General features: G+C 54.8%; 5 protein-coding genes across 5 annotated transcripts; 2 read left to right on the top strand and 3 right to left on the bottom strand.

Moving 5' to 3' along the window:
* Nucleotides 1–30: 30 nt before the first annotated feature.
* NCS54_00567000 (Hypothetical protein) lies at nt 31–6,277 on the top strand (the record flags this gene model as incomplete). Its single annotated transcript, XM_053151164.1, has 2 exons — nt 31–5,721; nt 5,798–6,277. The coding sequence occupies 2 exons, from the start codon at nt 31–33 to the stop codon at nt 6,275–6,277; spliced, it is 6,171 nt and encodes a 2,056-aa protein (XP_053007139.1).
* Nucleotides 6,278–8,451: 2,174 nt separating this feature from the next.
* On the bottom strand, nt 8,452–10,020 carry NCS54_00566900 (RRM domain-containing protein; the record flags this gene model as incomplete). The annotated part of the gene is made up of 4 exons (XM_053151163.1): nt 8,452–9,321; nt 9,385–9,677; nt 9,736–9,880; nt 9,943–10,020. 4 exons carry the CDS (start codon nt 10,018–10,020, stop codon nt 8,452–8,454), a joined length of 1,386 nt encoding a protein of 461 aa, XP_053007138.1.
* Nucleotides 10,021–11,653: 1,633 nt separating this feature from the next.
* Nucleotides 11,654–13,375, bottom strand: NCS54_00566800 (Hypothetical protein; the record flags this gene model as incomplete). The annotated part of the gene is made up of 3 exons (XM_053151162.1): nt 11,654–12,310; nt 12,376–13,244; nt 13,351–13,375. 3 exons carry the CDS (start codon nt 13,373–13,375, stop codon nt 11,654–11,656), a joined length of 1,551 nt encoding a protein of 516 aa, XP_053007137.1.
* A 399-nt stretch (nt 13,376–13,774) lies between these two features.
* Nucleotides 13,775–14,800, bottom strand: NCS54_00566700 (Hypothetical protein; the record flags this gene model as incomplete). The annotated part of the gene is made up of 1 exon (XM_053151161.1): nt 13,775–14,800. The coding sequence occupies one exon, from the start codon at nt 14,798–14,800 to the stop codon at nt 13,775–13,777; it is 1,026 nt and encodes a 341-aa protein (XP_053007136.1).
* A 1,466-nt stretch (nt 14,801–16,266) lies between these two features.
* NCS54_00566600 (Radical SAM core domain-containing protein) lies at nt 16,267–18,453 on the top strand (the record flags this gene model as incomplete). Its single annotated transcript, XM_053151160.1, has 2 exons — nt 16,267–17,617; nt 17,822–18,453. 2 exons carry the CDS (start codon nt 16,267–16,269, stop codon nt 18,451–18,453), a joined length of 1,983 nt encoding a protein of 660 aa, XP_053007135.1.
* Nucleotides 18,454–20,959: the final 2,506 nt, after the last annotated feature.

The raw sequence follows: 20,959 nt of genomic DNA, 5'->3' as shown, positions 1-20,959 counted from the left end.
CATCGTTGACGGCGTCTACATCTTTGCGCCATGTCGTCGACACAGGAGCCCGAGGCTCCAGCCCGCACCAGCGAGGCGCAAGCTTCCCCCGACTCGACGACTGCGAACCCAGAGCTTGACCTCCCCAAGCTCCAATCCCTACCGGCCGAACAGCAAGAGCTATTCCTGCTCACATTCGTCTCGAGCTTGACCAAGCACGTCCTGCAGCTAGAGGCTGACGACTGCACGGCGCAACAGTTCTATCTCAAGAAGGAGATCTTCCAGATCATCAACCTGTCCTCGCCACAGCCGTCTCGAGTTATACGGAACAACCTGGGGAAATGTCTGGCGCACATCTTTGGCTACGGAGACAGGAAGCTGCTGTTTGAAACGATCAACGACTTGATTGCGATTGTGTCGAGCGGCAAGCTCAAGACGGATGCTGAGATACGGACCAAGCATGCAGCGGTTGTCTGCTTGGGTGATGTGTTCGCTTCTGCTGGAGACAGCGCGATTGGTCTACACCAGCTTGCCTGCACAACCTTGATCAAGCTGCTTAAATCCTCCTCCAACAATGCTGGTCTTCGCGCAGCATGCATAACCGCCCTAGGAAAGATCATTCGGATGGTGGAAGGGAGCATGGACGAGGTCATTGCGCGAGACATTTGGAAACAAGCACGGAACCACGCCTCGTCCGACAAGGGGCATCTCGTTGTTGCTTCCGCCTGCCGGACTCTCAAGGCGCTCGTCAAGCATACCCCCTATTTCCTCAATTCCAACGACTTCGACAAACTGGAGTCGGCCGTATTGAAGGCGTTTGATTCATCATCTGTCCAGGTTCGGCAAGCTGCAGCAGAATGCTTCGCCGAAGCCTTGTATCAAGGCCACTCAGAAGGCGGGCCTGCCGAGGTGGCATCACCCAAGGGCAAAAAGACCAAGAAGGCATTAAAACGACAGTCTACAATCCCCAACATCGTAGCCGACGAGGATGAGATTCCATCTCGTTCAGCTAGTCCCGCGCCGTCTGGCAAGCGAAGTCAAGTGCTGGCATTGTCACTGGCTGATATGCTGAAGAACCTGGCTACTCAGTACGTCAAGGCCTCAACCTCCAACAGGACGCGAGCAGCTATCGGTGTCTGCTATGGCAAGCTATTTCGTCGACTTGGGGAGAAGCTGGTTGAAACCAACTATCTCAAAATCGTCGAGAGCCTTGCGATCGACTTGCTGGGGGCCCCAACGATCATCAACAATCGATACCGCCTCTTAATCTCAAGAAAAATCGTTGATGTTATCATTCAGGACGTTATTGGACGCAAGATCTTGGGAGAGTCTGGTCAGATATCGGCGGCCAGGTCACTCATCAACAACGTCTTCAAGAACTACCCCCAAGCCTTGGCGGAGCGGCCCGAGCCTTCTAAGCATACTTTGATCGCAACGCTGAGTGCTGTCTCTTCGCTGGTGGACTCCCTCGGCTCGGCAGCAAACACCTTTGCAGAGTCATGCAGAGATGGTCTCTTGCAGGTGCTGCAACATCCTAGCTATACCGTCCAGGTCTTTGCATCCCACTGCATGAAGACATTAGTTCTTGCATGCCCCCAGCAACTACTTCCTTGCCTTTCAGTCTGCATGAACAGCCTGAACCGCGAACTCTCTCTGCTAGGGGGCGCCCGAAACTCACCAAGACGATGTATTGGTGCTGCACATGGACTAGCCGCCACGTTGAGTGCGAGTCCCTCTCGTCCCCTTCATGGATCGGTCGAAATCAACAGTCGAGTGTTGACTATGGCAACCAACATGTTGAAATCGAGCAGTAAATCAGAGCTTCGTGTTGCGAGCACGCAGATCCAAGTCGCCTGGATTTTGATAGGCGGTTTGATGTCTCTTGGCCCGAACTTTGTCAAGATTCACTTGTCACAACTACTTCTCCTTTGGAAGAATGCGCTCCCGAAGCCGCTCGCAAAAGACAATACATCGGCACGAAGCCTCCTTGAAGCATCCTTCCTGGCTCATGTGAGAGAGTGTGCCTTGGGATCAATCTTGGCCTTTCTCCAGTTTAACAGCCGTCTCCTCACAGTTGATGTGTCCAAGAGGATCGCCACCATGCTTCAGAACACGACAGCGTTTCTAAAGACTCTACCGTCAAAGAAGACAACCGATGATATTAGCCAGAGACTGGCCCCTGCCTTGCAGCTCCAAGATCTTGACATGATGGTTCAACGCAGAGTCCTACAATGTTATGTCAAGCTCGTCAATCTTAGTCCCGCTGGTGGAAGCGAGGCCTTGCTGCAATCTAATTTGTTGACTCTGGCCATTTCTCTATTTGCGGACCCCGAAAACTACGCACCAAACTCACTCAGTGCCTCGATCGCAAATGCAGCGGCTACTTTCGAGTCCATCTGGGAGGTTGGTGACAACTCTGGCTTCGGTATCACTGGCCTTGTCTCTGGATCTCTGGTCAGGAAGCTTCCTGGGCAGCAGGAGAACTCGGTTGAGAACTATGATGAACTCGACAGCTCTGAGGATGCGATCAACAACCTGCTTCGGTCTCCTATTTGTGGAAGCTTGGAGCATGATGCCTCTGTCTTGTACATTGGCAACATGGATCCATCGTCAGTCACCCCTGATCCTCCTGCTACAGAGGTCATCAACGCCGCGATCCAGCTGTTTGCGTTCGCCTTCCCCCTCACTCCAGCCAAGGTCCAAGAGAGTATCCTGGAACAAATTCGAACCTTTGCATCAGCAGGTTCGTTACAAAGAGACCCCGGCCGCAAGGCTGCCATCAATGTCAACCTCGCTACAGCCATTCTGGCAACGATGAGAGTGGCTGTGAAGGAGACAAAATCTCCTGCCGGCGACATCTCCAACCATGCAGTGGAGGCGCTACTACAAGACATTGTCCGTGACTTTGTGCTTGATCCTGATGAGCATGTCAGAAGCCTTGGGTACGCCGCTGTGGCTCGCCTCTGCAACGTCTATGGAAATGGCTTCACGAACAACGAAATCAAGTACCTGGTGGACACCATCGTCGGCAACCGTGAACCTAGTGCGCGAGCGGGTTGCGCTATGGCGCTCGGGTCCATCCAAACCCAGGTCGGCGGAATGGCCGCTGGATACCATCTCAAGACTATCCTCGGCATCCTCATGTCTCTTTGCAATGATCCTCACCCAGTAGTACACTATTGGGCGCTGGAGGCACTGTCGTTAGCCTCAGACGCATCGGGGCTCAGCTTTGCTGGATACGTGCCCAGCACGCTCGGCATGCTGGTCCAGCTCTATCTGTCCGAGACACATCATGCGGAAATCTCTTCAGCAATCACCATGAACCTCGAGATGGAGCTTTCTACTACATCTGCCATTGCTCGTTGTGTTGACTCCCTCATCAACGTGCTTGGCCCTGACCTGCAAGATGCCACCAAGTCACGAGAACTCATCTTCACGTTGGTGAATCAGTTCCGAGAGGAACCAGACTTGCTTGTGCAGAGAGCAGCTCTTGGGTGCCTAGAGCATCTGTCTCTATACGCCCCTGGACACATGCACTTCGCCGACTACGTGAAGCTTCTCCAAAAGTACCTCTCTTCCGAGTCTACTACTCTGCGGGATGTTGCAGTGGATGGCATTCACAACATGATGAAGAGGAACCCACAAGATGTTCTCCGGGAAGCAGAGAAGGGATTCGAAGAACAGCTCTGGCTTGTCCTTGATACAGTCCCATCCCACGATGGAATCCGCAATATTATTCGAAACTGGATGCATCACACTTGTCTCGCCGAGACCAACGCCTGGCTTCAACGATTCCAGGCGGTGCTCAAGATGACGAGGGCGCGTCCCAAGACGGAGGACGCTTCATCGGGCTCCAAGGGCGGTGGTCAACTCGATCTCCAGGATGAAGAGGTGGCTGGTTTTGCCGCTGCTGCAGGCGCAGCTAAGGACGAGAAGGAAAACAAGGCAACCTCTGAAGTTGAGCCTCTGCGTTGGCAAGTCACGACTTTTGCCATGAGCTGTATCGACGAGATGTTCTTGTTCATTGCAAAGGACGTGACGGCCAATGGAGAGTCCAAGGCACAGAGTGACCTGCAAAGCAAGGTTGCGGATGTTGTCCGCATGGCCTTTTCTGCATCCACCTCGGGTGTGCTAGAGCTTCGGATCTGGGGCCTCAAGATCATTGGAGATGTGCTCAAGATGTTTGGAAAGACGCCTGACCCAGACTTTGAGGAGGCAATGCTACTGGAGCAGTACCAGGCCCAGATTAGCTCGGCGCTCACTCCAGCGTTTGCCGCAGACTCTTCGCCCGAGCTTGCGTCAGAAGCTGTCAACGTCTGCGCAAGCTTCATCTCGATCGGTATCGTTACTGATGTGGATCGCATGGGCAGGATCTTGAAAACACTCGTCAGTGCGCTCGAGAACTTTTCCAAGGACAACGAGAACGCGGCCATTGGCGACCTGAAAGGGCTGAGCTCCAATGCCCAAGTCATGGTCAAGATATCGGTGTTTTCCGCCTGGGCAGAGCTGCAGGTTGCCAGCTCAGAGCAGCAGTACCTATTGGATGTGCTGAGACCGCATATCGGCACGTTGACGCCTCTTTGGCTAGAGTCTCTGCGTGAATTCGCGCGTCTCCGGTTCGAGCCCGACATCTCGATGACACTGGGACCCCCCTCGCTGTCTGGAAGCCTGGACACGATCTATGCAGCCCTTAACCGCGAGACGCTGCTGCGTTTCTACCAGGATTCTTGGCTGAAGCTGGTCGATGCCATTGCTAGCTTAATCGAGCAGGACAGCGAGTTCGTGTTTGATGCCCTGGACGGAAAGGAGTCAGATGGCCCATCGACCAACGGCAGAGGCAAGAGCTCAGACATCAATTACCGAGATGAGCCTGTTGCGTTCTTCTTCGTCCTGTTTGGGCTTGCGTTCGAGGCCCTTGCCACTCGGTCCGGGCAGAGCGACTCTCTGGCGACACACGAGCAGACGTTGGCCATCCTCCAGGCGCTTAAGAAGATCCTGCATCCTAGCGTTTCCGGTCATGCCATCTACAGGCCGGACGTATTCTCCGAGACGATGGATCTACTAGACCGCCTGGTGCTGACTGAAGGTCTGGACGTCCAAGGCGTGATTGTGGAAATTGCCAGTGTGCTCTGCATTGCGCACCCCTCTGCAAGGAGACATGCGACCGAAGAAGGCGACCTGTCTGACGATATCGACCAACTCTTTGAGCTCACACGAATCATCGTGCTGGTACTGACGGGGCTCCTCCCCAACCTCTCGGAGGGAAATCAGCCGGCCAGGCATCAGATGAACGAGGAGGCGATCCTGCTGATACGGTCGTCGTTGAACGCGCTCGTAGACGCTGCAGAGGTGTTCCCGGCCATCATCAAGACGGATCTTCATGCATGCATCGTCCACATCTTTGCCACCACCCTGGCCACGCCCGACTGTCAGGAGCTGATAGTTCCACAGTCGCTGCCCACGCTAAAGCGCTTCGTGGGCAGCATGTCTAACTCGCGGAGGAGCCCCGGCGGTGGTGAGCCGTCGGCTACAGACATCCAGATGCAGGGCTGCCTGCGCCGCTTCCTGTCCATCTACCTGAACGCGCAGAAGCGAGAGGCTCCGCAGTCCCTTGCGTGTGTCAAGAACTGCCTGCTGGCCACCACCATTCTCTTCACGGGTGGGCGAAACCACCTACCGGCTACTGAAGCCCTGGTGGCGCGCTATCTGGATGAGCTGCTGGACTGCCTCACGGACCGAATGGTATGTTGTTATGCCTGAGCTGGCGCTGCATCCCCTTGAAAGAAGACCAACTGCTAACCACGATGGATACTACTAGACTGCCAAAATTGCAGCAAACTGCATCAGGTCCTTGCTGCTCCAGCCGGCGCCGACCAGCGCCGATCTCAGCATCGCCCGGTACCTATTCCCGCGTCTGATAGCCTTTGTGACGGACACGGACCCTGAAGATCCCGAGAATGCCAGGGTCCTGATCGCGCATACGCTATGCCAGTACGTGGGTACAGTGGACAAGGCCCGGCGCCTGGCGGCCATGACGGTGGTGATTCCGACCCTCATGGCCCGAGCAACGGCCGAGGGTGACGAGGTGTACCGGGAGACGAGTGCGCGACTATTGGAGCTTGCAGCGGTAGACCAGGAGACGTTTAGAGCGGTAGTTGGCGGCATGAGTGACGGGCAGAAGGCATTCCTGGAAGAGGTTATCCGCTTCGGAAGGCAAAACACAGGTCAAGCGGACAAGGCGGCCTCGGGATCTTCTGGGCAGCCGACAATTGCGCTAAAGATGGATTTTGGTGGCTGAAGCAACAGCATATTCACGTGTTGTGTCGACCTGGGGGGGAGATAGAGGCAGAGGCAGAGAAAGGACAACATCAACAGCAAAGATTCAACACGTGTGAGGGTAGAGCAAGCAATCAACAAGCCTCATGCAGCGGCTCTTGGCAGGTCGGGCCCCGTGCCCCATGCGCATCCATGCTTGGTTCCAGGCGCAGTTTCGACATGCAAGCCCATTACGAAGAATGACGATCTACGAGTTGTCGACAGTGGACGTGACAGGGGTAAGGAGAGGAGGGAGAGGAGAGAGGAGAGGGGATGAGAAAGGGGCATGGGGGTGGGCGCCAGGCGGGTCGAAGAAAACACCACCGCTCTCCCCATACAATTTTGGTGCCAGTACCGGCGGTGTTTTTTCCGACCCGCCTGGGCGCGCCTTGTCGCAGAAGCAGAAGCTAGTGTGGTCGACGGACAGGACAGACAGGGGGTGACAGCGGGTACAGACATACCGGCTTGCAGCCATGGTACGATTGGGAGACGAACGAAGCCGGTGTCCCCAGGCTACTTCGTCGGTGGGCCTGTGAGGTTACACAAAGGATCGCCAGCCAGCCTGCCTGCCTGCCTGCCTCCTTTGGGCGATTCTTGGACATACATGGTCGAGTGTGTGAGAGAGGGGAGGGGCAGGCTGGCTACTACAGGAGAGTGCCTCTCGCCGTGGGTGTGGCTATCGATGCCGAAAGGACGGGTACGGTACCATGCATAGTTGTATGCTGGGGGCAAAGCTGTACTGCAGATGCATGTTAGAGCGTCGTCTCTGTACAACAGGGAGAGAAGAGATGGGGAGAAGAGAGGTCGATGGGGTAGCGAGTGCTATTTTGGAGAGTACATGGCATAGAGCATAATGACAGCATAGTTTTTGAATAGAGGGCACCCAAGAAGGGATATGGGTCTTTCAGCCGATACTAGCATGATATTTTGTCTCATCCTCTCTCAGCCTCGATCGAGTCTTTGCCTCTCTGTTTCTCCGCCCCTGCTAGCGGGCGATCCGGTAACAGGGAGCTCCAGCCGCGATAGCCCTATGGAGCGCCTTCTACGTAGCGCCATATCTTATATATGGGACCAATCGACGTGCATGGAATAGTCTCGACGACGGAGGACGCCGTCTAGAAAAACATCTAGAGACAGGCGCCGTAGATCACACAAAAAGACGTTGAATAACCAGGTGTGAACTGTATGTGACAAGCATGCCGTATCTCTCCGTCTCCTTGCCTGCCGGAGCCCATGTCCATGTCCTAGATGAGGCTGGCTGCGATGCACCAGCCAGGGGTTCGTTCCACCAAACGAAACGGGCCTTTGGGTTGAAGAAACACAGCATTGACGTACATGCGCGACCGCGCATGCAGTCAACGGCCCAAGATGGCCAACGACATGTTCATGGTGGGGAAAAGGGGGAGGGGACAGGGGGCAGGGGGCTGTTGGTTGTGTCTTACTTGTCTGTGGGCGCCAATGTTGTCTCTTGACGGATATTTTCTCTTCCATGGATGTCGTTTCCCCCTCCAGTTGGTCACCTTGTTGGTTGGCCGTTCTGCTGGAGATACAGAAGTAATGGAAAAATGGGGGTACACAACATACGCAGGGATGAAGGGCCTTTGATCTATCGGGAACGTTGTCATGTACCACAAGCCAACCGCTGCAGATCGATCATGTCAGACGCCATGGCTGTCGAGCTCGTATCTAAAAACGGCTTGAGAATAACTAGAAGCTTTTCTATCAGACTACCTATCCAACTGTCTCTCTCTCCCCCTCTCTCTCTATTCTCTCGGAAACCAAAATTAATGCCAATTTCTTCAACCGTACCACCCCCCTCGACGCCAGATGCGCTGCATCGAAAAAGCAAAGAAGCTCTCTGTACAGATCGTATCGTATGCGACTCTGGTATTCCCATTATCCTGCCCGTTGACTAGTTGACGCAGCCTACCAGCTCTAGTTAGTCTTGGAAGCACACTCTCCTCACCTGTTACGGCTGTGCCTGTTTCTTGCTCAGCTAGCCTCCTTTGTCCAATAACAAGTCTGCATACCACGCGTCAGGTCCATGTAGATTTGTGGCATCGAGCCCAGAGGAACTGAGCTAGACCTCGTCGAGGCCAAGATTCTGCACTATACTGTGCAATGTGATGCAGTGCAGTGCAGTGCAGTACACCATCATCAACGCTTGTCATGCCTACGGGAGCTGCCGTTAACCACGAGGGGAGGGCCCGCATCCTTAATGCTGCTGCTACCCTTCTTGTCCTTGTCCGGCAATGCCTTCATAGAAGACGTCTTAGAACTCTTCTTAGCAGACGAAGACGACTTCTTGTCAGACGATGGCCGCTTCCTGTCGGGCTCTCTGTGCCTTGGCCTCTGCGGCTTGTCTCCCCTATGACGATCGTTTCGGGGTCCCGTTGGGATGCTGGCCTCGTTCGCTCGGGATAGCGCGGGGGGCTGCTCATCCACCGCGACGCCCTCCGCTGTGGGCCGCGCTACGATTTTGCGTCCTTGGTAGCTTGCCTTGTTTAGCTGTTCCATAGCTTTAGTTGCTGACGAGGTGCTGTCGAAAATGACAAAGACGTGGCCTCGGAGGTATTTGTTGGTCCCGTTCATGGGAATGTCGATGCTCTTGATCGTCTGCTTTTCATAGATCCTTTGTCGGATCCACCTCTCGACGTCTTTACGGGACTCTTTCTGAGGGAACGGCGACACATGTAGCTTCCGGGCCTCGGTCGTGACAAATTCTGTCTCTGTCTGGTACGCTGGCTCCTGTCCTGGGACACTCCCCCCGGCTCCAGCCCCGGCCCCGGCCCCGGCATAGTACGCCGCCTCTTGTTGGCCGCGGTAGGGCAGGGCAAACTGGGTGCCGTCATATTGGTAGCCGGGAGAGTATCCAACGCCAGACGAAGGACCAGCATTGGCCGCGCTGTAGTTGTAATACTCCCACGGGTCTGTCGTTGCTGGCGGCTGGAGAGGGTAGCCTTGCGTCGGCATAGATTGGTCCGAGTAACTCGGGCCTCCAGCCTGGTTGTAGCCAGCCGCGTAGTACTAGGGAACCCCCGAGTTAGAATAGATGCTCTCCATCGCCATGACGCCAAACAGCTCTCTTACCTGCCCAGATGTCGAAGAATACTGGGGAGACGTAGTTGACGATGTAGCGGCTTGTTGGCCTTGAGCAGCAGGGCGATTACCTGGGGTTTGCGAATAAGCCACCACCGGCGGAGGCAGATTCTGTTGCTGCTGCTGCTGCTGCTGCTGTTGCTCCTGTTGTTGTTCTTGCTGTTGTTCTTGCTGCTGAATATTTGGCTGAACAACCTTCTTCTTGATGGTGATTGTTTGGGTTCGGTTCTTGTCATCAGCTATGATTGAACGTCCATCAAAGGCACGTCCGCTGCTAAGGAGCTCTATTGTGTTAGTCTCGTCAGCATCTGTATCCAACTATGCTCGAAGTAGCTCGCTTACTCCATGCTTTCTCGAAATTGTCCTTGCCCTGAAGGCGGACCCATCCCGAAGTGCTGTTGAAAAAGATTTCGACATGGTCGACCTCGCACGAGGCTCCTTTGCGTATCCAACTCTTGAGTCGCCGAAAAAGTACATTGAAAGGTAGCTGTTCTTCACAGTTAGCCTCATCCTCCATGACATGACACGAACATGAAAGTTGGAACTGACATTACAGATGGGGATGTAGTAGATGCCTGTCTGATCGCCCGGCAGGACATCCACTAGGACAGTCTTTTCGGGGGACATGGATCAACGGTAAGCTGCACACAGCCGAGGCGCCCAGATCTCAGATATGACGCTTGTGCGATGTTACAACGGGTTCGGTAAGAGATGAGAGACCGTGCCACAGTCGGTACAGTAGGTACGGTGTAGTGCAGTGCAGTATGATGTGATGTGATGTTGGATGCAATCCGGTCCGATGTGTTTGAGTTGTATTGCTTGGTTGCTTGGTTGCTTGCTACACAGTGTAGTCCCGGGTGTTGAGTAGTTTGTTTTATACCCAAGCGTCTCCTCTTGCTAGCAGTGAAAGAGGTGCTCAGTCACGTCGTGATTCATCCCCAATCCAAACATCAAATCACGTCGGCTTTATAGTTCGCTTCTCAAGCCCGCTGACAAAACATCGACAAGTGGGTGATTAAGGGACGAGGACGGCGCAACAGCCTATCCCATCTGCCAGACATCGCGAGAACCGTCCCTTACCAGCTCTGGATTCGAGTGCATCTGATCCCAGCCCTCCGGGCGCCTGGTCTGGGGTCCTCCGGGTCCAGGGATAGTGCATACCCAGAGAATGAGGGAGCAAGACAGACACGCGCGAGGGTCCAAAGGTATCCGTACATGCCCAGTACTGCTCAACACTGCAAAACTGGTGTCGTCTCAAGTCTTCTCACTCTCTGGTCACCCCTCGCCGACCTCGACACTAACACGACCGCATTTGGATAGCTCGTCGTCTCCTGGATGATTAGCAGCGCTGTGTAACCCGAGATCCTTGTCTGGCGTTTTCGATACGCACACATCCATCCTCAGCCTCAGGATGTGGGGGCCCAACTACTCGAGAACTGTCGAAAACCGCCGGGCCTAGTTGGTACTGGTCTGGTACTGTACATATGGGGGAAATCCAACATCTCCGGGGTTAGCTGGAGGTCGCGCAGGGGACTCATCTCATTCAAACGAGAGATGCTGCAGTCTGCGACAACGTTGATCATCTCGGCTCCATGCCCAGCAAACAGATCAGGTCCAAGCCACAGGCCCTAGCCTAGTGCCCATGCCAGTTGCCCTCCTAGTCCATCTGCAGAACGCCAGCTTTGTCCCGCCTTGCAGCGTGACACATCATATTGAGATCAGTGCTCCACCGCTATCAGTTTCCCAGTGAGATGTCGGCCGTGACAGATACCCTGAGAGGCAGGATGACCATCATCGAACAGGGCTCGAAGCACCAGCGCGCATTTTTCTTCTGAGAACCACGAGGGGCTTGACCTGGCCTTGGGGGTGTCGTCGTCGTCTAATACAGCCCCCAACCCTTTCTTCACCTGGGCTGTCCAGTCGCTTCCGCGACGCCAGCACAACATGCCCTAATCTCCCATTGGAGGCCAAGGGTGCAGACAACGCTCGCGCGAGAAAAGAGGGAACTAGACGCCTTCTTATACCAAGCTCGTTATGCGGTCATGCCTGACGCATCGTCATCGGAAGCATCAAAGCAGCGCCACCCGTGTGCCTACGGCCCTGGCAGCCAGCCCAGCTCTGCTCGAAATATCACATCTCGACAAAGGTCCGGCCCAGCCCAGTCATCGTATCTCACGGTGCATGCCAAGATGCAACCTTTCCCACGCGTGTCAATTCAATCAGATCAGAGCATGGTTCCCAACCGCCAGCCTACCGATTCTCACACATGCTTGAAAGAAAAGGTGTCATCCAATGTGGATGTGTCGTCCGGCATCAGAGCAGACACATCGACCGTGTCTCCAATATCCTGCATCGACCCAAAAGTCCTGTCACCAACCGCTTCGCCCCATGGAGTTGGGCACTGCTCCGCATCTGCGCATGACACCAACACATAGTGTTGTGCATCGGAAAGTAGCAGAACCGGGAACTCGGTTTCCCCGCTGATCCAGGCAGTTCGAGCCTTGCCCACGATCTTTCCATTTGGTAGGTGAGCCTGTAATGAGACCTGCTTGGGCCCTTCGGACAATGGATCCCAGACAAACGATATCCCACGGAACTTGTCATCCTGGCATGTTATCAGGAGCACCTCACGAGCATCTGGGTGCCATTGAAAGTCAACACTCGAATGGAACAGCAATACCGCCCGGAGTTCGGCTGCGGTGACATCCCAAATCCAGAGAGTAGAGGGTGTATCGTCAAGCCTCGTGGCCAGCAGGCTCGAGGATGCGTCAAATGCTAGCGAGGAACAACCTGGCTTCACATCGGGGGAGGGCTTGCCATCTACCAATCGGCTCGGGGGAGAAATCATCTGAGTAGCTCGAAGGAACGTGTGAGAGGGGCCACCCAGGGAAGAGGGATTGAGCTGTTCCTGCCAGACCTGAAATAAACTTTGTCAGGAATACAACTTGGTAACTTGGCGTTGATTTCAATGTCGTCTCTCACCTGGAGCGTATCTTTTGGGACGATGGTGGTGGGGTGGACGAGCTTCAAACCGTCTCTCCACGTCTGCGTGTTGAGGACACCCACAGTCCTGCTGTGATCACCTACAGCGCACAGGGACGCATCGGGGCTGAGACGGCAAAGCTTGATTCCGGTTTCCAGGTCAGCATCTTGTCCTCCCACGATGCTGGAAGCCCCAATGGAGCGGAAGAGTTCTCCGTCAGGCGTGTAGAGCAAGAGCTTGTGGCCATGTGCCGGCGACTCCCACAGCAGCAGCCATCGTCCGTCAGGGGTCCATGTCAAGCCATGAGCGTCGGCTGTGTCTGGATACCAGGATCTCAAGACCTGCCTGGTCCCATGGTGGTGGATGCTGACGACGTCTCGACCACCCGTCCGCGTCAAGATGGCAAGGTGCGAGGTATGCGGGCGGACAGAGTAACCCCGCGAGGCAGAGGAGGGCAGGTAGAACTTGGGGTTTGCGATCTCGATCGCCTTGGAAGTAGACAGATCGAAAATGATAAACTTGAGTCCAAAGGCAGCACAGGCGAAGATCTCGTTTTCGTGGGCACCAAACTGGACCAGGGCTTGCTTTCCACCGCCAGGCGCAGGGTTCCGAATCGTGGCATGGAATGATGAGTCGGTTATCGAGAAGACGTGGATCTGGTCGGCACTTGCAACGAGGATCCGGGAAGAAGAAGGTGCCCATGCTAGCGTGGACACAGGGGTTGGCAGATCCGAAGGCAGCTTTACCTGGTGCGCAATCGACAGCGACAGGGTTGAGCGCACAGTGATGCTCTGCGAGGACAGGGTAGCAACAAGCCTCCCGTCTGGACTAGCGGTGCAATGCGGCGAGGCTATACGGATGGACGAGGCTGGTTAGCGCCATCCTTGGTGTGCGGGGAGACGACGACGAAGGGTGAGAGAAGAGAGAGGAGGAGAGAGAGGAGTAGGCATGGAACTTGGGGACTAGAGACATACATTTGAAAACACGTGAGGGATGCATCGTGACTGCCTCTCCCCGCACGTTGTTGAAAGCCTGAAGTCGAGGTTGGCGATAGTTGGGCAGGAACGGAAATTGGGTGACGAGAACCACAGATGATAGAGGTAACAAACTCGGAGACACAGCTGCTTCAATAGGATCAAGCTGTGTTGCCTCACCCCTTTACCGTGGAAAATTCTTCAAGTTGATTCCGAGTTGTTCAAGTTCAAGAACATGCGAGGATGGTGGGGGTTGTTGACCTGTAGTCGCTGTTTACATAATACCCTCTGGGGTTTAGCGTAAATGGTCAATTAAGAGCGACCTATGCATTCAAATGGACGAATCATACGCAGCACAACGACATCTTAAGATTGACTACTTAAGTCCATGCCTATCCATGATCAACTCCCCCAAACTCCTCCTTCATGGCCAAATCTTGGGATCACTCTTCTGGGGAACGCTGTTGTCGTTCTCGCACTCAGGAGGCCGACGTGTGGGAAGCTGACCAGGAGGCACGTTGACCCGGCCCAGATCAACACCCGCCCAGGAATAGGGTAGCCATGGGGGGTTCTGGCCCCTGACAAAGGCATTCCGCATACCGTCTGCCATGTAAAAGGTGGACAAGAACATCTGCAAGAGAAACACTGAGACGTTCCCGGAGTTGCGTGCGAGGTTGCCGAAGTACTGATCCACGAACCGAATCCCCAGAGTCTGCAAGGCAAACTCAAGTCTGGGCCCAGGGCACACGAAGCGTTTCTGAATGTCCCATAGCTCGACGTTAGGTTGGCTGAACCACTTGAGACCAAGGCGCTCTATAGTCATCTCTACCAGCCTAGAGTCCCAGGTGAGAAAGACTACCTTGCGCAACTTGCCCTGCTCCTTCTCCTCGGCGGTCCGATTGAGCTTGCAGAGGTACATGAAGACGTTGTTGAGTCTGTGTGCGAGCTTGAGTTCCGGAACTAGCTCAGACTTGCCGAACGCAAAGGAGTAGGGCGCCGGCTTGTGCTCCTTAGCCTGGCAAGTTTCGCCCCAGTGTCCTCGAAATTCCTTCACGATCCAGTGGTGTTGCTCCATCAAGGTCTGGAGTTTTTGCCCACGATCCCCCGGGGTGATCCCCTTGCGTAGGATGTCCCTGGCGTCAATGTACGCCCACCCAGCCTCCGTGATTGGTTTGTAGCTGTGATTTTGCTGTCCCAGGTGGTTCAGAGCTATCTTCCAGCGACAGAGGTCCCGAAAATCCAGCGCAACAATGACGCACTCGTGTTCGGCGGGCATGAATGTCTGCGATTTCTCGTCAAAACGAGGCAGCACCCGAGCAGTCGAATCTGGAGTTTGTGCTTGAGGGGACGATGCATGGAACGGGAGGACGCCTCTACGTTGAAGAAACGTTTCGGAGTAAAGCCCATTTATCCAGTCAGAGGCCGGTCCCGGGGGTGGCATAGCTGACATGATGTGTTGTCTGTGATAGGTGGTTAGAAGTTGTCCCCCGGTCAATACAAATAAGAAGCGAAAAGAAGTATTATGCAGGGATAATGACAGGATACTCGCCCGTGGAACTTCGTTCTGATCAGATGGGAATGGACAAGAATGAACTGCTAACTTTGGCTGTTTCCGAGCGGCCGGAACGTGTGAAGGGGGCAATAGCCACCGAGAAGGCGATGAGATGACACCAAAGGAAGAAGAGGGCCTGAAGATGATCAGTAGTGCAGCCTCCGGGCATAAGATGAGCTTTCGAGTTTCGCAGCGTCGCGATATTGAATCAGAATTAATCGTGTTTCGGGAGAAGGTGAGGCGAGCACGAGATGTGCTGGAGAAGCCTTTTCATAACAGCTGCCGACAAGGAATCAGTGTTCATAGTAGTCAGGCAATCACAGAAGGGGCAGGGCAAGTCTGAGGGTGTTTGAATCGAGTGCAGCGGTATCAGTTAATGGCTCTACTTGTATTTTTATCACTATTGTCTCCTATTCGGTTTGCTGCAGAGCCAAACGCCAGTGAACGGGGATGCAAACAAGGATTGGGACCAAAGAGCAACACGCAAACAAAGCTGTTCGGTCAAGAAGCAAACCATGCAGCACCCCTAGTCTGTTTGCTATAGAGTGAAAATGCACGGAGCCGCCTCTGCCCGTTTGGTACAATCTGACTGGCCCAGAATAGGCTCACTGCTTGGCTAAGGAGTTGGAAGAACTGCCTTCTCGAATCACACTGTGAGGGAAGTTGCATAATGGCACACTTGAGTCACAAGTTAGTAGCCGGTGGCTTAGATGCCTGACGAGAGCCGGAATCACGATTTGCTATCGTCCAGGCGTTGCTGGTCCGTATAGAGCACGACATGGTGTTGATGGAAGAAAAAAAGCGATTGGGAACCGATGACTACAGCCACTTGCCTATCTATCGAGATTAGTTGCACCAGACTACAATGTCTCCTTTCTAGGTGTAGGGTATCTCTGTATCTATCCAAGTAGGTCATTATCCCCAGTTAAGTAACGAATATTTGTAACACCAACCACGACACGGCCATCTCCTCGGACAGGTCGCGATAGGGTCTCATCTCCAACAATTCCACTCTCACGATCAATTTGATGTTTATAACTCGTCGTAGTTCATGCGGGCCGATTCCTCGCACTTGCCTGAATTGGACGCTAATTAATCAGCGCGGGGAAAGTGGGTGGCAAGTGGGAGAAACGATAAGATTGGATGTCTTAATAGTTGCGTACCTCCTCATCGCTCGTGGACTGTTGAAACGCTGACAACCCAAATACGTATTGTCTTAGAGTTTGTGCCTGAGCGTTTTCTCCCAATTTATCCTTTCTCTTTTATCTTGAGGGGAATATGGCTCCGTGACAAGTAATCACCGAGCTTTGCCCACTCTAATCTCTAATTCTTCTCCCTTCAACGAGCTGGAGTAGGTACTCACGATGCTACCTCTCTGCAGCTTGGGCGCCAGCGCGCCAGCTCGATTCTCACGTGCTACCCCGACTTCCTTGTTGAGATGCCTGGGGGCGACAGCTCAAATACGCGTCCTCCCTCCCACCTCGAGGACCGTGGCCACTGCGGCAGCGTCGGCAGCATCGCAGGAGAGGCTCCCTGAAACACCCTCTTCGACACCAAATCCGGAGCTCTTGCAACCCCGGCGTCGCCGCATCAGCGAGGCAAGGCCCTTCTCCGACTTCCTGACCGACACCTTCCACCGGCAGCATGACTACCTCCGCATATCCGTTACGGAGCGATGTAATCTGCGATGCGTCTACTGCATGCCCGAGGAAGGCGTGCCGCTCTCGCCGAACCGGGAGCTTCTGACCACGCCCGAGATCGTTCTCCTATCGTCCGTCTTTGTATCCCAGGGGGTCACAAAGATCCGCCTGACGGGAGGAGAGCCGACGGTCCGGCGAGATATCCTACCTCTGATGCGCCAGATCGGAGAGCTGCGACGGCACGGACTCAAGGAAATCTGCATCACGACCAACGGCATCTCGCTGTATCGAAAGCTCGATAGCATGATCGAGAGCGGGCTGACTGGTGTCAACCTCAGCCTCGACACTCTCGACCCTTGGCAGTTCCAGATCATGACACGGAGGAAGGGCTTCGACGCGGTGCAGAAGAGCATTGACCGTATCCTGGAGCTCAACAAGCTCGGTGCAGGTATCAAGCTCAAGATCAACTGCGTCGTTATGAGAGGCATCAACGACAGGGAGGTGCTCCCCTTTGTGGACTTGACCGAGGAGAAGGACATTGAAGTCCGCTTTATCGAGTACATGCCGTTTGACGGCAACAAATGGAGCAAGAACAAGATGTTTAGCTACTCGGAGATGCTTGATCTTATCAGGACAAAGTATCCAACCTTGCAAAAGGTCCAAGACCACAGGAACGACACGAGCAAGACATGGCATATACCCGGGTTCGCTGGCCGCATCGGTTTCATCACAAGCATGACGCACAACTTTTGCGGGACTTGCAACCGACTGCGCATCACGGGCGACGGCAACCTGAAGGTCTGTCTGTTTGGCAACGCCGAGGTGTCGCTGCGGGACATACTCCGCAAGTCCAACGGCGGCGAGCCCATCGACGAGCAGGCGTTTGAAGCCATGAAGCAGATCGAGATGGACCGCCGGAGGGACCTGGCGGCGTCGAACCAGACACCCCTCGGTCTGGCGCCCAACGAGATGGAGCTGCTCGAGGTCATTGGCGCTGCCGTCAAGAGGAAGAAGGCCAAGCACGCGGGAATCGGTGAGCTGGAGCACATGAAGAACAGGCCCATGATCTTGATAGGTGGGTGACGGCACTCCCTTGCCCATCTCTTGCTCACTTACCGGTAATCTTGATATGAATGTATGGGAGCTGTTAGTATTTGCTCCGAGATTGTTCGCGGGGCAACTATCTTAGGGGCGTTGAGGGGGTTTACTGTCATGAAGTTTACTGGGCCTGGATATCATACCCTCATGATGATGTATATGCTGAATGAAATTGTTGTAGATGCCATGAAGCCTTCTCTATCTCGCACCATGCCGCCTCGGATTCAATCCCTGCTACGTGATGGCATATTCACCCCCAGGGGCCCCTCGACAGTTCACCAACGACGACTCTTTTCCCAGACTCGTCATGTTCAGAAGGACGAGGACGATCCCCCAAGGCCGAAGCTGACCCACGTTTCCGACTCGGGAGCAGCGCGGATGGTGTCGATATCAGACAAGAGCGTGACATCACGCATCGCCAAAGCCGTCTGCACTGTCCGATTCTCAACCAAGACGGCTGTCTCCCTCATCAGGGACAACCAGATGCGCAAGGGGGACGTCCTCGGAGTGGCGCGTGTCGCGGGCATCATGGCCTCGAAGCGGACGCCCGATCTGATCCCTCTGTGCCACCCGATCGCCCTCTCCAAGGCCGTCGTTGATCTCGACGTCAGGGGTGACGACAGGGTCGAGATCGCTGCCACGGTCACGTGCGAGGGAAGGACCGGCGTGGAGATGGAGGCCCTGACGGCGGCGTCTACGGCGGCCTTGACCGTTTATGATATGTGCAAGGCGGTCGACAAGGGCATGGTGATTGAGGGGCTGAGGGTTGTGCTCAAGGACGGCGGGAAGAGCGGGAGGTGGGAGATGGAGTGAGGGATTCAGAGCAGCGACGTCAGTATGGAGTAGCATCAACAACAATAACAACAACACTGCAATACTACAACAACCTGCCCTTGCAGAACCACCCTGTCTCGAATTAAACAGGCTGATGAGACTTGCAGGGCCCACCGAGCTATTGGCTTCATCTGATAGTCCTATCTGTAGTCTCAGATCCAGGCTCAGGAGGCTGAGGGACTGAGAGATGGGAAAACGTGAAGGCTGGAAGGTCTGGGCCATATCCCACATCAGGCTAACTAGCCAAACGACACCAACGCATAGCTGGGACAACGGTCTTGTTCTCTCGCGAGAAAAGAAAAGCAATGAGTGGGAGGTGGAGTTTAGTCGGTCATGTTAGATCCTATCGTTTTAGCCACAGCGCAGGAGACCCTCTTTTGATCACCTCTCATCTGCGTCTGGCCCTGTACAATCAGAGATTAGATGCAGCGGAAATCGCGAGATGAATCAAACGACGGCCGCGGAAGCTTCTGCAATACGACAAGAGGCGAGAAAAAGCAACCATGGGCAGCCGAGACATGTCAGGGTCCTGTCTGTCCTTGTGTCAACACCGCCGAGTCGGGTGCAGACTCGTGGCCTACGGAGCCGCCCGGCCGCCCCCCGGACGTGACTCCCGATCGAAGGCGGGGAGGAGTGAGCGCGAGGGCTCGGAGCCGTTCAAGTCCGAGAGGCGCTGACCGATGAGATCCGTCTGTGGACAGCACAGCGCAGCGAAGGTGATGGTGGTCGTGACCTGTGGCACATGACCCGCGTGAGCCGCTGGAGATGAACACCTCCTGGGGAAACAGAAAAGGCGGTGGAGGATACATGCGACAATCCATGCAGGCAGGAAGTCCAGTTTTGTTGCATTTCGAATGTGTAATTAATGACTTGCTGATGTTGCTGCAAGTTCATCCTCTCGCCCTCCAAAGCAAAAGCTGCGATTGGGCAGATGCAGCATCGATATGACCCATCTCAACACTAAATACCTCAGGCATAAAGAGGCATTCTCCTGGGCGTTTCTCAAGCTTCCACTCAGAAGCCCTGTCAGGTCTGAAGAAGGTGTGCATGTGTGTCACGGCCAATAAGAACCCGATGATAAGGAGCCTGGGGAGCCGCAAAGCTGCATGGAGGTGTTGAAGGTGGACTTCCGATACAGGTAAAGTGCAGCCTCCACTTGGGAGTCTTGGCGGCTCTGTCCCTCTCAACTTGAAAACGAACATGAACATGGGCTTGGAACTCGCTGAGGAGGCTCGAGTTGAGATCCTGGTGCCTGTCGCCACCGGACTGGAGTTCTCGACTGGAAATCTCGGGGCTTTCTCGCTGGGGCGCGAGCTGAGAAGAAGGCCAACATGGTGATGCCCCAGATGAGGGGCGACTAGCAAGTTCTGGATTCTGGACCCAGATGATCCTAGCCAGGTCGCGTGTCAGCCAGTCGTGATGCTGGTATTTGCTGTCGTTCGCATTGCAGATGCCAATCGTGTAAGCCAAGAGGCTCCAGAGGCCTTGACCAAGGGACCTCATGATGGGGCGAGCGATTCTTTAGCTTGTGTCCCTGGGTCAGTTGTTGCGTCAAGTCGACCGGGAATACTTGCCCAGTTGTAATTGCCAGCTTCATCCACCAGGCACGCGTCTCATTCATCTGAACACCTGCTTTGTGGCGCTTGATGGCTTGCACACGGTCGCGGCTGGAGTCGGCATCTTCAACGGTCACGGGTGGATTCGTCTGTAACCTCGAATTTGCCATCACCAGGCAGGCCAGGCTCCTCCTGCTCGCTCGCTTGCTTCGCTTCCTGGCCTGGCAATCGTTTTGTCTGACGCGCAGCATCCGATGTTGCCTTGGCCGATGCTGTACGACATCCGAGAGCTGGCTGGGCATGTGGTACGGGCATCCACCTCCGCATTGTCCGTGAATCTGACCTCTCACTTTTCACCTTGGGAATCCTCACCTGCTCGCGACCTGGTGCTTGCAAGAACAGAACACTCCGGCGGCTCCTGACCTGAGCTCTAGGTACGAGCTTACGTCGTCCCGTTCTGTGGCTCGCAGCTTGGGCCATTTTGGCCTGGACCCTGAATTTCTGATGCTGTGATGCAAGATGCAAACGCCAGTCTCCATCAAACCATGTAACGCCCGACGATCCTATCATCTCGAACGCGTCGATCGGGTCTCTGGACGCTGTCGATCAGGCCGAGCCCTCCCACTGGGACCGCATCCCGCGCAGCTTGTCTGGCCTCTGAAGGTCTGAGGCCAACCCACACAACGTTGGATCTGCTAAACAAAGAGTCGGTGACGGACTCGACGGACTAACGCGGCGGCTATTGGTCGATTGAGCTTGGAGGAAACGCCGCCGGTGCCACTCCCCACGGCAACAGAGGAGGCCCTCGGCGACGCCACGACTTTGAGTTCCCGGAGATGGAGAAAACGTGGCTGTGGCGAAGAAAGCAGGACGTAGCCGTCCCACAAAACCTCGGGAGCGCCTAGTTCAAGACGCTGCATCGGCTCCGC

This window comes from Fusarium falciforme, chromosome 4, assembly GCF_026873545.1.
Source record: "Fusarium falciforme chromosome 4, complete sequence".
NCBI classification, from domain to species: domain Eukaryota; kingdom Fungi; phylum Ascomycota; class Sordariomycetes; order Hypocreales; family Nectriaceae; genus Fusarium; species Fusarium falciforme.
The sequence above is the reverse complement of the archived record's forward strand: the minus strand, read 5'-3'. Positions and strand labels throughout refer to the sequence as shown.